This window comes from Octodon degus, unplaced genomic scaffold (assembly GCF_000260255.1).
Source record: "Octodon degus isolate 3935 unplaced genomic scaffold, OctDeg1.0 scaffold00002, whole genome shotgun sequence".
NCBI lineage: Eukaryota > Metazoa > Chordata > Mammalia > Rodentia > Octodontidae > Octodon > Octodon degus.
Window position 1 is genome coordinate 19630449 of NW_004524578.1, and position 14327 is coordinate 19644775.

Genomic DNA, 14327 nt, shown 5'->3' on the forward strand with positions numbered 1-14327 from the left:
TTGGAGGTCTTCTGATGCATCTCGCTGTCTGCATACTAATGCATATTGGACTTCACCAAGCATTTTATAACTTTCTCCTTTTTGTTTTTAACATACTTTTTTTTCTTCTGTGTGAACGCATTTCTGAAGCTATTGGGTTTCTAGCAAGATAAATAAAGAACAGATGGCTGTTCACACCTCTCCCTGAACACAGGGGGCAGAGGACTTTTATCCTGTGCCTGTGGTCTCACGTGTTAAAAAAAAAAAAAATTATCCTGCCAAGGAATACAAATTTGCAATGTGTAACATTCTTATCAGGGCATGAAATACAGAGTAAGAAAACCAATGAGGGCCAGGGAGCTAGCTCAATGGCTTAAGTGCTGCCTAGCAAGCACAAGGTCTTGAGTTTGATCCCTGGTACCAAAAGAAAGAAAAAAGAAAATTAGTGAGGCTGGAGGAATGGCTCATGGGTAGAGCCGTTGTCTAGCATGGGAGAGGGCCTGGGTTGAATGCTCTATACTGGGGGGAGGGAGAATCAGCTGTCAGTTACTTTCAAATGTTATCAAATCTCTCTTGGCAGTAGATTTTAGTTTGGGGACTTTGCCCCTTTTATTTTTTCAAGTTGTATTTCCAAGGACCAATTTATATTAACAGAGAATAAAAAGCTGCTAATAGCTTCAAATAATTCTATAAACCTCCATATTTCAAAACAAAATTGGTATTTTTAATAATATCTTCCGTTTAACACCCTGTCTAATCAAATTCTTTAGTTTTCTGTCACAAGAAGACTTCTCCCTCAGTACCTAGGGAGAAGGGGACATCTCCAACCTTCTCAGACTTTGTTAACTGGAAGGGTTGGCAGTTTTCAGACTGACTTTAGAGTTTCACAAGTCAGCACTTAGGAACTACAGGCTCCATTCCCAGCAGTTCTACCAAACAACATAGAAAACAACAAAATAAAATTAAAAACAAAAACCACCCAAAGTTTATATCATGCCTGTGGATTTCAACTCTCTACTTTCCTGGCAGAAGTCAGTGAGAGAGGGGCCAGGAAGATAGCTCAGTAGAATAAATGCCTGCCTGGCAAGTGCAAGGTCCTGAGTTCAATCCCCAGTACCACAAAATACAGACAGACACACGAAAGAAAGAAATCAGTGAGAGATGAGTGGGATTCTTCTGGGTGGCAGGGCCTGAGTCTCACCTCCCAAGGGTGACCAGATAGAGACTGGTGGCAGGAGTGAAACGCAAACAATCTGTAATATAGGTTAAGCACTTTGTTCATATTAGCTTGTTATTAATGTTGCTATCAGTGTCCCCTGTGAGTGCCTCAATATTCTTTCCACCCCCCAATATTCTTAATCTCTAAACTTTCATCCTTTGTCTACCTAGTACCAAGGAGAAGGGAGACCTTGGCCGTTTACTTTTGAGCCTTGTTCCAGCCCCACCTCACCCCCTGCCTAGTTAATGAGACCCCACCCCGATCCCTGGCTTCACCCTGTCAGCCTTTTCATCTCACCTCTCTGAGCAGCCTGCCTGGCTCCCCCTGACCACTGGCACCCTGACCTTTTCATCTTGTCCCCTGTCAAATGCTTCTCCCTTGAGTCAGTGACCTTCCTGCCTTTCCTGGTGTTGTTGCTTTGCTCTTTTTTGGGTTTCCTGTGCATCCTGTCATTAGCACTCTGTTTTTTTTTTTTTCCTATCTTTTTGAGATAGGGTCTCACTGTGTAGTTCAAGCTGACCTTGAGCTCACTTTGTAGCCCAGGCTGGCCTCGAACTCCCATGATCCTCCTGCCTTAGCGTCACCATGTCCACTGGCACTCTGTTCTCTGCTCACTTTTAGAAAAAAAAATGACCACTTTATCTGTTTATTTATTTATTTATTTTTAAATTTTATTTATTTATGTGTGTGTGTGTGTGTGTATGTGGCCAGCTCAGCCCACCAGGGGGCGGGGCTGGCTGGCATGTGGTGCTGGGGGATTGAACCGCGGTCCCTGTGCTTTGCTAAGCTTGTTCTAAGTAGGTGCTTTAGACCACTGAGCCATCTCACCAGCCCCTATCTGTTTATTTTTGAGACAGGATCTCATTATTTACCTCAGGCTGGCCTTGAGCTCACTATGTAACTCAGGCTGGCCCCAAACTTGTGGCATTCCTCCTTACTGTCTCCTGAGTGCTTGGATTTCAAGCATGCGCCACCATGTTCACCTAAAATGACCTCATTAAATGTGGCCTGTGTGCCACTGACCTGCAGGGCCACGCCTCCACCTGCCCAGTGTGTCCAGCAGTCTAGGGGAATGTCCTTATTAGACTCACTGTACCTTCCACTGGTGAATCTGCAGCTTTTTATACCATTCTACCAGCTCTGCCTGCACGAGTGTTCCCTCTGTCCTTCTGTCCTTCCCTCCCTCCCTTCCTTCCTTCCTCCCTTCCTTCCTTCCTTCCTTCATAAATCTTGCTATATAGTCCAGGCAGTCCTATAGCTCATAACCCTCCTGTCTCAGCCTCTCAGATACCAAGATTACAGGCATGCACCTCCATACCAGACTTCAACTCTGCTGAGACAGCCAAAACATCTCTGTACAAGCTTTCCCAGTTTCTTTTTTTTTTTTTTTAATTTAATTTAATTTAATTTTTTTAAATTTTATTTATTTATTTATGTGTGTGTGTGTGTGTGTGTGTGTGTGTGTGTATGTGGCCAGCTCAGCCCACCAGGGGGCGGGGCTGGCTGGCATGTGGTGCTGGGGGATTGAACCGCGGTCCCTGTGCTTTGCTAAGCTTGTTCTAAGTAGGTGCTTTAGACCACTGAGCCATCTCACCAGCCCCGCTTTCCCAGTTTCTAAGGGAGATTTTTTTTTAAAAAAAAAGCAATTGGATAAGCAAATAAAATGGATGATGTGATGCATACCTTAAGCAGGAAGATCATGAGTTCAAGGCCAGCCTAGACTACATAAGGAAACCCTGTCAGGAAGCAGCAAAGGCTGGGTAAAAAAAAAAAAAGAAAAAGAAATGAAGTGTTTGGTTAGATGATTCCATTCTAGAGCTAAGAGTTTTCAGTTCTCGGTTTTTTTCACTGGGTTCAAGAATTGTCCTCATCACTGACTCAGTCTGTTTTCTGTTACTATAATGAAATACCAATGCTGGGGTAACTTACAGAGAAAAGAGGTTTATTTTGGCTTGTGGTTCTGGAGGTCTAAGACTGGGTGGTGTGGTTACAGCCACCTTCCCCAGCAGAGTTCCAAGGCAATTCCTTGGCAGCGTCTGGCAGGACATAAGGAGCACTTGTGTGTGTGATGATCTCTTTCTCCTTTCATTTTTTAAAAAAATTAAATTATGAGGCTGGGGAGATGGCTCAGTGGAATAAGTGCTTCCCTGGCAAGCACAAAGGCCTTAGTTCAATCCCTGGTTCTGCCAAAAACCCCAAAACAAAACAAAAACAAAAAAATTAAATTATGAGGGGCTGGTCAAATAGCCCAGCGCATTAAAGTGCCTGCTTAGGCAGATGCAGGGGCTGGGGTTCGATCCCCGGCATGCCTTGCTGTCTCCGCCCGGGAGTACACTAAGACAGCAGATGAGACCGGGCATGGTGGTGCACGCCTATAATCCCAGAGTTTGGGGGACTGAAAACAGAATCACTATGAGTCCAATCTACATAGTGAGACCCTGTAGCCCCTGAACTAAAAAAGAAAAAATTAACCTCTATTTATTTTTGGTGCTGAGGACTGAACCCAGGACTTGCACATGCTAAGCAAGTGGTCTGTCAGTGGGCCTTACCTCCAGCTTTCTGGTTCTCATAAATCACCAGGATTTGACCTTGGGGGCTCCATCCTGATGTCCTCACCAGAAAATGGAAGGGCAGAGAAGATGGCGGTTACTAACCAACTACTCTTGTCTTTCAGTTTTATGCATGTGAGATGGTGCTTGAGGAAGAGGGGATCTATGGAGGTGAGAGGAGATGAATGTGAGTGGAGAGGGAGAGAGGGAGTGGAGGAAGGTCTCCTGGTTCTTGTGCACGGGAGGGAGCAGAAGCCCACTGAGGACGCTGGTGGGGTGCCTGGGCTCAGAGCTGGGGACCCCAGACTGCTCTGCTCTCCACTTCCTGTTCCCACCAAGAAAAGTAGGGACCCCTTGCCATGTGCGTTCTGCACTGTGTTCTACACGCAGCTCCTCCGCGCTAGAGACCCTGCAGTGGCTCAGCATAAAGGCCACATCCTCATGGCCTTCTGACCCCTTCCTGCCGTTCCAGCTGCATCCCATGATGCTCCTTTTTCTGGGCTGCCCTCCGCCCCTGTGATTTTGCATTTGCATTTTCTACTGCCTTACCACTTTTTGCCTATTAAATCTTACTCAGGTTCTAAGTTTGTCATTTTGTGTGTGTGTGTGTGTGTGTGTGTGTGTGTGTGTGTGAGTACTGGGAATCAAACCCAGACATATTTTACCAGTGACCATATCCCTAGCCATGGTCCGTTTTTGGGTCTCTCTTTTTTTTTTTTTTTTTCAGAACCGGGGATTGAACTCAGGCCCTTGCACTTGCCAGGCAAGCCATCTCCCTGGCCCCTAGGTCTGTTTTGACACAGGGTCCTTTTTTTTTTTTTAGGGGCCAGAGCTGGCCGGGAGCTGGCAGTCCTCTGGCCTCTCACAGTGGCGTGGGCACCATGCCCAGCAACTATCCCCTAGGTCATGAGATGGGATCTCATCTTTTTTTTTTTTTTTTTTAATGTATTTGGTACAAGGTCTCACTACAGCGGCTCAGACTCGTAGTTATCCTCCTGTTTTCAGCCTCCCCAGTGCTGGGATTATAGGCCTGCACTGCCATGCTGAGTCCTTTGACTAGGGATCAACCTTGGTCCCTGTGTTTGCCAAAGCAGGCACTTCGTCTGCTGAGCTATCTTACTGGCCCTAGAGACAAGGTCTTGCTATACAGTTCAGGCTAGCCTTGAGCTCACTTTGTAGCTCAGGCTGGTCTTGAACTCGCAATGATCCTCCTGCCACAGCCTCCTAAGTGCTGGGGTTACAGGTGTCCTCCACCATGCCTGACTCCCAGCCCTTTTAAAATTAATTCATTAATTTTTATTTTATTTTTTATACTGGGGATTGAACTCAGGAAGTACTTCCCAGGCAGCCACTTATCCCACTGAGCTGTGTCCCTGGCCCTCATTTATTATTTTGAGACAAGGTCTCATGGTGTAGCCAGGTTGGCCTTGAACTCAAAGTGACCCTCCTGCCCCAGTGTCCCATTGGTTGGGATTATAAGCATGTACCTTAATTTTGCCTTACTTATTTTGAGACAGTGTCTTGCTAGGTGCCTAGATGAGACCTGAACTTTTGATCCTCCTGTCTCACCCTCTGTCAGTGCTGCAGTTGCAGGCATGAAGCACTGCACCCAGCTATTTATGCATGCTAAACATGTACTCTAAACTGAGCAACACTCCCAACATATGGTTTGTTGTTTTGCAACAACAAAAAAGTCCTGGAAGCAGGACTGCAATTAAGTAGCTTGTGTGACAGTTTATCTACTGCATCTCCCTGCTGTAAATCACAAGTACCAGAAAACTGAGAATGATTCCATCACTTTCCCCAGTGCTTAGCGTAGTCCTGTGTGTCGGTGATAGCGCTGAATACTTGTGAATAGCAAATGAGTGAATCAATGTTGACGGTCAGGCCTCTGATAAAAACCCACTACTTAACACACTGTGCTGCAGCTGCCGTGTACAGGCTTGCCTTAATTACCAGACTGCTCTCTTTAAAGACAGAGACTGTTTCTTATTCTTCTTTGCATCTCAGCACTAAACACAGTAGCTCATGTGTAACAGGCACTCAAGTGTTCTTGCGCGATGGAGACCTGTGAAGGTCTGATGTGCTGTGTTCCCACAGATGTGAGCTGTGATGAATGGGCCTTCTCTCTGCTGCCTCTTGATGTGGATCTGCTGAGCATGGAGCTGCCAGAATTTTTCAGGGACTACTTCCTGGTAAATACAGAGCCCTGATCTTGGCATCAAGGAATGGGGACAGATATGAGATCTAGTGGACTACAAGTACTGATTTAACCTTTGTCCAGTGCATGTAATTTATTGCAAGTGAGAGATTTGGTGATTGACATCTACAGGTTGATCTGGATGAGTCTTCCTTTTTGGCCAGTACATACTCTTCCAAGCATTCCCCAGACTGCTCCAGGGCTTCCAGGGCTATCTACTCTCCAGGTGCCCTGTTGTGTTGACCCATGTCTTTGTGGCCCATGTGGCTCTGCAGGAAGGAGATCAGCGCTGGATCAACACCGTGGCTCAGGCCTTGCACCTTCTTAGCACTCTCTATGGACCCTTTCCGAACAGCTATGGGATTGGCAGGTGTGCCAGGGTAAGAGCACTTGCAGTTGTTCATCATTTCATCCCTGTAGCCTTAGTTTTCCTGTTTTGTACCAAGCAGTGATTATGCATGGTTCTCTGTGGTGCATATGAGGTGTATTCTTTGCCTTGCTTTTAGGTTCCAATATAGTCCAGAGAGGGGAATTGTGTAGCTGATAGAAAAGCAAGAGTTAGGGCCTCTGAGTGCCACCCCTGTATTTTATTTTTTATCTTCGGGTAGGGTAACACTCCCTCATTGGCATGGGGAGTGACAGAGAGAGAGAGGAATACACATGGGAGAATAAGTTCGTTTTGGTCATGATTAGTCCCCTTTTTGAGGGTAAGATGAAGGGTTATGTGGAAAAAGTTAGCTTGTATAGGGATGAGGCTGCAGTAGGGACCTGGACATAAAATGGAGCATGTTTTGGGCCTTGGCAGATGTCGTATGAATTGTGGCGAAAGCTGGAGGAGGAGGAGGAAAGCGAAACCAAAAGCCGAAGGCCAGAGATCGGACGTATCTTTCTCCTGGATAGGGGTAGGTTATACCCAGCATTCCTGTCTTTGGGCCCTGCAAGACATGGAAGTGTGGAAAGTATGGTGGCAAAGTTAGGATGTGCAAATTAGGACTGTGAGTCCCCACAGTGACCAGAGCATGGAGCTGGTATCTAGCCAAATGAGTAGGAGGCTGGGTCGAGGAACCTTCATGGCCTGGATCTTGGTTTCAGACATGGACTTCGTGACAGCACTTTGCTCCCAAGTAGTTTACGAGGGGCTGGTAGACGACACCTTCCGCATCAAGTGTGGTAAGTGGCCTCATCTCTATGTCTTGGCAAAACAGAAGTGGCCATCAGGCTCCGGTGGTTCATGTAGTAAGGCTGTGGGAGAAACCCTGACTCTGAGTCCATTGATGGCACTGGGGACTTTCCCTGGCCAAAGGAGGCCTCCCTGGACTTCCTAACAGTCCTTCCCTCTGCTCTCAAAGGGAGTGTTGACTTTGGCCCAGAAGTCACATCCTCTGACAAGAGCCTGAAGGTGCTGCTCAATGCTGAGGACAAGGTAAAGGCAAGGGCACTAACAGTGACTTAAACGGGGCTGTTCCCAGCCCTGGGAGGAAGGCCAAGTGCTCAGGAGCTGTAACAAGGTGCCCAGTTCTTCCTGTCCTGCTGTTCTACCAGTGACATGGGGAGGGACAAGACATAGTGAGCCATGTCTGTCTCTCCCCTCACAGGTGTTCAGTGAGATTCGCAATGAACATTTCTCCAATGTCTTTGGCTTCTTGAGCCAGAAGGCGCGGAACCTGCAGGCCCAATATGATGTGAGGCCACACCTCTGCTCCTCCTTGGTTTCCCAGACTGCTGCGCAGGCTCCCTCCTAATGTGATGCCAGGCCCCCTGTCTTCTTTTGTGGGTGGGTGGCAACAGAGAAAGTGTCGTGGCTTCTCATGTGAAGTTAGGTGTGTTGACCTCTTGGGGATGTCTCTACAGCGCCGGAGAGGCATGGACATCAAACAGATGAAAAACTTCGTGTCCCAGGAGCTTAAGGGACTGAAACAGGAGCACCGCCTGTTGAGTCTCCGTAGGTGCCAGCTGGGAGTACAAGGGGAGGCGATGTACCCCCAGGTGACAATGCTGAGGGTCTTTGTCTCCCAAGAGGAGACCCCTGGTTGTTGGTGGGTAGTGGTCTTCTTTGATCCAAAATGGGAAGAAGTGGTTGTGGATTTTGCCTGAAGACATTCTCCTCCTGGACAATAAAGAGACATCCTTCTAGGACCAGGAATATGTCAGCTCTCTTTTTGCCGTATCTGCAGATATTGGGGCCTGTGAATCAATCATGAAGAAGAAAACAAAGCAGGACTTCCAGGAGCTGATCAAGACGGAGCATGGTACCTGCGGCATCCTCCCTGACTTCTGCTCCTGTTCCACAGCCCCGCCTCCCAGCCCCAGATGCTCTCTAGCTCCTCCCGGCTCACACTGGGTGCATGGGATGCTGCTTCATCTGCTTCCTGTGAGAAGTCCTGGGTCCATCAGTCTCCCGCAAATCTGCCTGTTAGTATAGGAGGCAGCATCTGAGTGGACCCAAGTAACAGGTGCTCCTTGTTTCACAGCACTGCTGGAGGGTTTCAACATCCGGGAGAGCACGAGCTACATCGAAGAGCACATAGACCGGCAGGTGAGCAGGCCGAGACTTGAGGGGGAAGAATGGTGCTGGCTGGGCCTGGGGCTAAGCAGAAGGAGGAGAGCAGCTCTCTGTGACTCTGTCTTCCTGCACAGGTATCACCCATAGAAAGCCTTCGCCTCATGTGCCTCCTATCCATCACTGAGAATGGTGAGCCCCAAAGAGGGGAGATGACGATGACATCTGTGCCTCAGGGACAGAAGACAGGATTGCGAAAGACAAAGTCTTGTAGCAAACAGAATGTTTCCCTGTAGTTTTGTGGTTTGTCCTAGAAAATAAAGCAGTGTTTCGTGTGGCATGGTGCAGTATGCTTGTAATCCCAGCATTCTTAGAGGCTAAGGCAACAAGAGCACAGGTTTGAGCCATGCCTGGGAAATTGAAGGATTTACCAAGACTGTCTCAAAAAATAAGCCACATGTGATGGTGGTGCACACCTGTAATCCCAGCACTCAGGAGGCTGAGGCAAGAGGATCTCCATGAGTTTGAGGCCAGCCTGGGATACAAAGTGAGCTCAAGACTAGCCTAAACTACATAGCGGTACCCTGTCTTTAAAAAAAAAAGGAAAGAAAGAAAGAAAAAGAGGAAAATGATCAAAATAAAAAAAGGACTGGGGATACAGCTGGCTCAGTACTGGGGGGAAACATTTTTTTTGCAGTTTTTGTTTTGGGTTACTCCCCGCCAGGTCATAGAGTAATTGGCCCATCCCTAAGCAACTGGGCAGTGCCCATCAAGGCTCAGGGCAACAAGGGTGTGGACCTGTGTGGCATTTCTCTATAGCTTCAGCTTCCTGCCTAACAAAGTTTCATGATAAAGTACGTATATTCCAGGAGAAAGGGAGAGCCAGCTAATTTCATAAACATTTCCCAAAGTCCAGATTCTGTTGCCTTTCACAGCAATTTGTTTTTACTGTTGAAATCTTCCAGTTTGGGGCTGGAGAGATGGCATGGTGGAATAAGTGTTTCCCTGGCAAGCGCAAGGGCCTGAATTCAATCCCTGGGTCAGAAAAAAAAAGAGAAATCTTAAGGGGCCGAGAAGATGACTCAGTAGGATAAGCGCTTGACTGGCAAACACAAGGATCTGAGTTCAGTCCCCGGTTCCGCAAAAAAAAAAAAGAGAAATCTTCTAGTTTGGTCAATATTCTTCTTCTTTCTTCTTTCTTCTTTCTTCTTTCTTCTTTCTTCTTTCTTCTTTCTTCTTTCTTCCTTCTTCCTTCTTCTTTCTTCTTTCTTCTCCTCTTTTTCCTCCTCCTCCCCTTCTTTTTTTCCCCCTTCTTATTTTTTGTATTGAGAATTGAACTCACAACCTCATACTTGCCAGGCAGATCAATATTCTTTAAGATTGCTTCTTACCTAGAGAAGTTCTCTGCCTATCCTAAATCCTCTTTACTGTACTGTAGTTAGAAGTCCTTTTCTTGTTTGTTTGTTTTTTTAAACTTTTTGAGCCATGGTCTCACCGTGTGGTCCAGGCTGGTCTTGAGCTCACTATGTGACCCAGGCTGGCCTCACAGCAATCCTCCTGCTCCAGAGTCCCGAGTGGCAACTGCTGGGATTACAGGTGTGCACCACTATGCCCAGCTGGAAGTCCATTTCTTTGTGCACTTGATCTTAGCCAAAAGGCCGAGAAGTGATCTATTTTTTTCTAGAGCAAAACATGAGACCATTGTTGGAAATCCATTATACACTTCCTGTTTCTCAGGAACTGTAAAGCAGTTCCCACGAGAACTGCCTCATAGTTTGAAAGAAACAGGAGAAATTCCCTCTGTCATCCCCCATCCCCCCGCCCCCAGCAGCAGCCCAGTGTCCTGGTTCAGAATGGAACTCTGTAGCTGGCCTGCCTTTATCTTTAATAAGCAAGCTTAAATTCAGCACTTGCTTTAGGATTAACTGTCTGTGAGACTACCACCTACTGAACCCTTGCTGCTGCTGCCAGTGGTGCTGGTGCTTGGCTGTGTGTTTTAGGGACCTCAGCAGGCCTCTCCTCACACTTGTCTTAATTTTCTCACTTTCAGGTTTGATCCCTAAGGATTACCGGTCTCTGAAAACACAGTACCTGCAGGTGAGTCCTGGAGAAGTTGTTCGTAATGGAATGTGCTGGAGGGGGAGTCTAGAGCAGTTCTGAAAACGGCACAAGAAGCGTGGGGTGCGGAGATAGCTTGGTGGTCTGAGCGCCAGCCTGGCAAGTGTAGGGACCCAGGTTCAATCCCTGGTACTGCATGGCATGCCGGCCAGGGCTCACCGTACTAGCCACTAAACTGGACATGGTGGTATGCCAGTGCTGGGGAGGCTGACAGGAGGATCACTACAAGTCTGAGCTGCATAGTGAGACCCTGCACCAAATAAAGGATTTTTTTTTAATAAAGGATTTTTTTAAAAAGGCACAAGGAGAAAAGGCCCCCTGTCTGTCCCTACCCCATCCTGCTTCCATCCCAGCACCCTTCTAGTGACACTAGCAAGAGTCCTCGCTCAGCACACCCTGCCTCTCATGATGTATGGCCCAACCCAAGACAATTTAAACAGTTCAGCCACTAAACCCAGTGAGTACTTCCTCTTAGAAACACCCACGGGGCTGGGGAGATGGCTCAGTGGAATAATCGCTTCCCTGGCAAGCACAAGGGCCTGAGTTCAATCTCCGGTTCTGAAAAAAAAAGAAAAAAAGAAACACCCTCACTTTAGCACCCTGCGAGGCCCTGATTTAATTTGTCTTCCTGATCTTTCTTGTGTCTGAACTTCACCTGTGAAGCTTCCTTACCACACTTTCGTTACAGGCCCCTCTGCCCTGTAAGAGTTTCAAGCTGCATTTTATTCCTCTTTGTTTGGTGTTAGGTTATTCCTTTTCTATTCTGTCTCTGTCTCTGTCTCTGTCTGTCTGTCTGTCTGTCTGTCTCTCTCTCTCTCTCTCTGTGCGTGTGTGTGTGTGTGTGTGTGTGTGTAGACAGTTTCATTATATAGTTCAGGTTGGCCTTGAATTCACTGTGTAGTCCAGGCTGGCCTTGAACCTGTGATCCTCCTGCCTTAGTCTCCCAAATGCTGGGATCATAGACTTGTGCCACCATTCCTGGAGTGGTGTTGGGTTATCTCTGATTTGAAAATCCTGCATACAAAGTCTGAGCTGCAGGGCAGAGGTTTCATAGTAGGCTGTGAATTCCTTCTCCCCTCACCTTGCATCACCTAGCAGGATCAGACTCTCACCGGACACTCAGGAAATAGCTGGTTGCATTTCCTTTAGAGCTATGGTCCTGAGCACCTGCTAACCTTCTCGAACCTGAGGCGAGCAGGGCTCCTCACGGAGCAAGCCCCGGGGGAAACACTCACAGCGGTGGAGAGTAAAGTGAGCAGGCTGGTGACCGACAAGGCTGCAGGTGAGCAGGGCACATGGGTCCCCTGGCAGAGGTTCCCTCTCCTCCAGGTCCACACAGCCCTGGGAGGAAGAGGGAAGGGGGAGGACGTGATCCTTTGTTATGTCATCTCCACTGCTACTTGTACCAGGAAGAGCAGTTTCCATGTACTGAACACTTCTGTCCTATGCTGTAATTATGTAGGATGCATGTAATTTCTCACTTAATCTTCAAGAAGACTGAGTTAATTTTTCCCCCATTTTATAGAGAAGGAAACTGAGGCTTAGAGAAATTATGTGGCTTAGGTCAAGTCAGGAAGACTCCAAAGCTGTGACACTTAACCCATAAAGTGACCTCACATATTAGGCGGGGACGAGATGTACGGGAAGGAGACGGCAGTGGGGAGTGGTGTGCCACACACGTCCTGATCAGCTCCGGGGAAGTGTGGAGCCGCTCCGAGGAGGCCTTTGCCCCGGTACCCATTATGTCTGAATGGTGACACCTGTGCAGCGGGTGGTGTCACAGGTCCGTGGGCCTTAGACAGAACCTAGCACAGTTTTCTTCACCAGGAAAGATTACCGATGCCTTCAGTTCTCTGGCCAAAAGGAGCAATTTTCGTGCCATCAGCAAAAAACTGAATTTGGTATGTGGACCACGGCGGGACAGGGGAGCTGCGGGTTATTCCTTTGTGGAGTATTTTGAACCCATAAAACCATTTTACTCTTTCAGTTTTAGGAAGATCCTTATGTACGCAGCCTTATGTAAAGGCATGAGCTTAATTTGAAACAAGACACAAAGGTTGAATCGTTTAATTAACAAATACGTGCCAGTGAATGCTGGGAAGCATGAGTTCTTGTGCCCCCTCCCAAGGGACTGCCGGGAAGGGCTGGGCAAGGGGGTCCCCTCCAGCCCCTTTACAGGGAGCAAGGGCAGACCTGGCAGAGAATTGGCAGGTGCTAAACAGAAGTGGTCATCTTGGTTATGGTTTCCTTGTTTGGAACTGTTGCTGGTTCTCCCTTATAAGAAATAGGAATTGTTGTCTAGGATATGCTGCTCTTCTCTGACCCTTTGAAGGGTTACAGCTGAGTCGTCACTTGCCTGGTGTGGCACCTTTGTCCTAGATCCCCCGTGTGGATGGCGAGTATGACCTGAAAGTGCCCCGAGACATGGCGTATGTCTTCAGTGGTGCTTACGTGCCCCTGAGCTGCCGAATCATCGAACAGGTGGGGACAGCCACACTTGGTCCCATTCTTTTACTCTGCTAGCCTGTGGTCACTGGCTCATTCCAGCTCTCTAATGCATGTAACTCGCAGGAAACATGACAGCCTGGCTGCTTTGCCCTCCTTTCCTATGCCCAGTGCCCCTACAGACTTGAAAGCGGTGTTTGCGTCTCCCCAGGTGCTGGAGCGGCGCAGCTGGCAGGGCCTGGAGGAGGTGGTGCGGCTGCTTAACTGCAGCGAGTGCTCATTCACAGGTGTGTGGGGTGGTGGGAGGGCTGGGGACGTCAGCTGCGGCCCATGTGCCCACAGCGCGCTGAGGTGCCTGATCCTCACAGACATGACCAAGGAAGACAGGGCTTCCAGTGAGTCCCTGCGCCTCATCTTGGTGGTGTTCCTGGGGGGGTGCACGTTCTCAGAGATCTCAGCCCTGCGGTTCCTGGGCAGAGAGAAAGGTAAGAGCACAGAGGAGTGAGGAGAGTCCTGCCTGGGTGCTGGGGTCCCCTGTGGGAAGGCTTCTCCTGGCCTGGTGCCACTCGCAACAGGCCTGCTGCTGCCAGTCCCCCTGGCTTGGCAAGTGTATGGTGCACAGGAGCCTGGTCCTTATGGTTCTGTATCTACACTGGTTCTTTCATCAAGCCCGGCCTGGGGTCTGAGACTCAGGCTCATTGTGGTTCCTGAGGGGCACCTGAGGCCCTTAGTCACTTCTGCTGGTGTTCTTGGCTCCTTAGGGTACAGGTTCATTTTTCTGACGACAGCTGTCACGAACAGTGCTCGCCTAATGGAGGCCATGAGTGAAGTGAAAACCTGAGTGTTCCCAGCCAGTGATAAAGGCTTCCTGAGTGTCACCCCAGAGCAGGTGTGTGACACTCAGCCGCTGACACAGTTCCCTGCTCAGAGCTGGGGAACCTGGAACTTACCTAGGACTTTGAGAATGCATCTGAAGAGAGGTATCGTGTCCTGTCCCTGGGGTGGTCCTTCTGCCTCTTTACAAAGTACTGTATGGTCCATGCTGTGGGGATATGTGAGATATGTGGGGAAGAGGTATCCTGTGCTAAATCCTATCCAAATATCACTGTAAATAAAGCCTCTGTAAATAAAGCATTCTAGTTCTGGACCTGTGCTACTGCCTCTGCTAGTGATAGTACACAGTGGGGCTGACCTTGGGCCTCAAATGCTAACTCCCAGAGCTCTGGGCCTACTCCATTCTTCCTTTTTTTTTTTTTTTTTTTTAATTTATTTTACTGAGAAACAAATATCAATGAGACATTTTCCAAGCTGATTAAT

The 14327-nt window shown here is 48.1% G+C and overlaps 1 protein-coding gene across 3 annotated transcripts in view; it reads left to right on the forward strand.

Annotated features, from left to right (window-relative positions):
- Vps33b (VPS33B, late endosome and lysosome associated) overlaps positions 1–14163 on the forward strand; it is a 28134-nt gene extending 13971 nt beyond the window's left edge. Inside the window, exons 6-23 of one of the 3 annotated variants that reach the window (XM_004623305.2) lie at positions 3873–3918; positions 5848–5942; positions 6223–6327; positions 6753–6849; positions 7040–7117; positions 7297–7370; positions 7543–7629; positions 7799–7889; positions 8122–8196; positions 8419–8483; positions 8585–8639; positions 10498–10544; positions 11715–11847; positions 12393–12466; positions 12945–13046; positions 13222–13297; positions 13379–13495; positions 13772–14163. In XM_004623305.2, the coding sequence (XP_004623362.1) occupies positions 3873–3918; positions 5848–5942; positions 6223–6327; positions 6753–6849; positions 7040–7117; positions 7297–7370; positions 7543–7629; positions 7799–7889; positions 8122–8196; positions 8419–8483; positions 8585–8639; positions 10498–10544; positions 11715–11847; positions 12393–12466; positions 12945–13046; positions 13222–13297; positions 13379–13495; positions 13772–13851 (1497 nt within the window). In that variant the 3' untranslated portion in view covers positions 13852–14163. Of the gene's footprint in view, positions 1–3872; positions 3935–5847; positions 5943–6222; positions 6328–6752; positions 6850–7039; positions 7118–7296; positions 7371–7542; positions 7630–7798; positions 7890–8121; positions 8197–8418; positions 8484–8584; positions 8640–10497; positions 10545–11714; positions 11848–12392; positions 12467–12944; positions 13047–13221; positions 13298–13378; positions 13496–13771 lie in introns of all 3 variants that reach the window. The other 2 variants (XM_004623306.2, XM_023710482.1) reach the window with 2 other exon arrangements.
- The last annotated feature ends 164 nt before the right edge of the window (positions 14164–14327 follow it).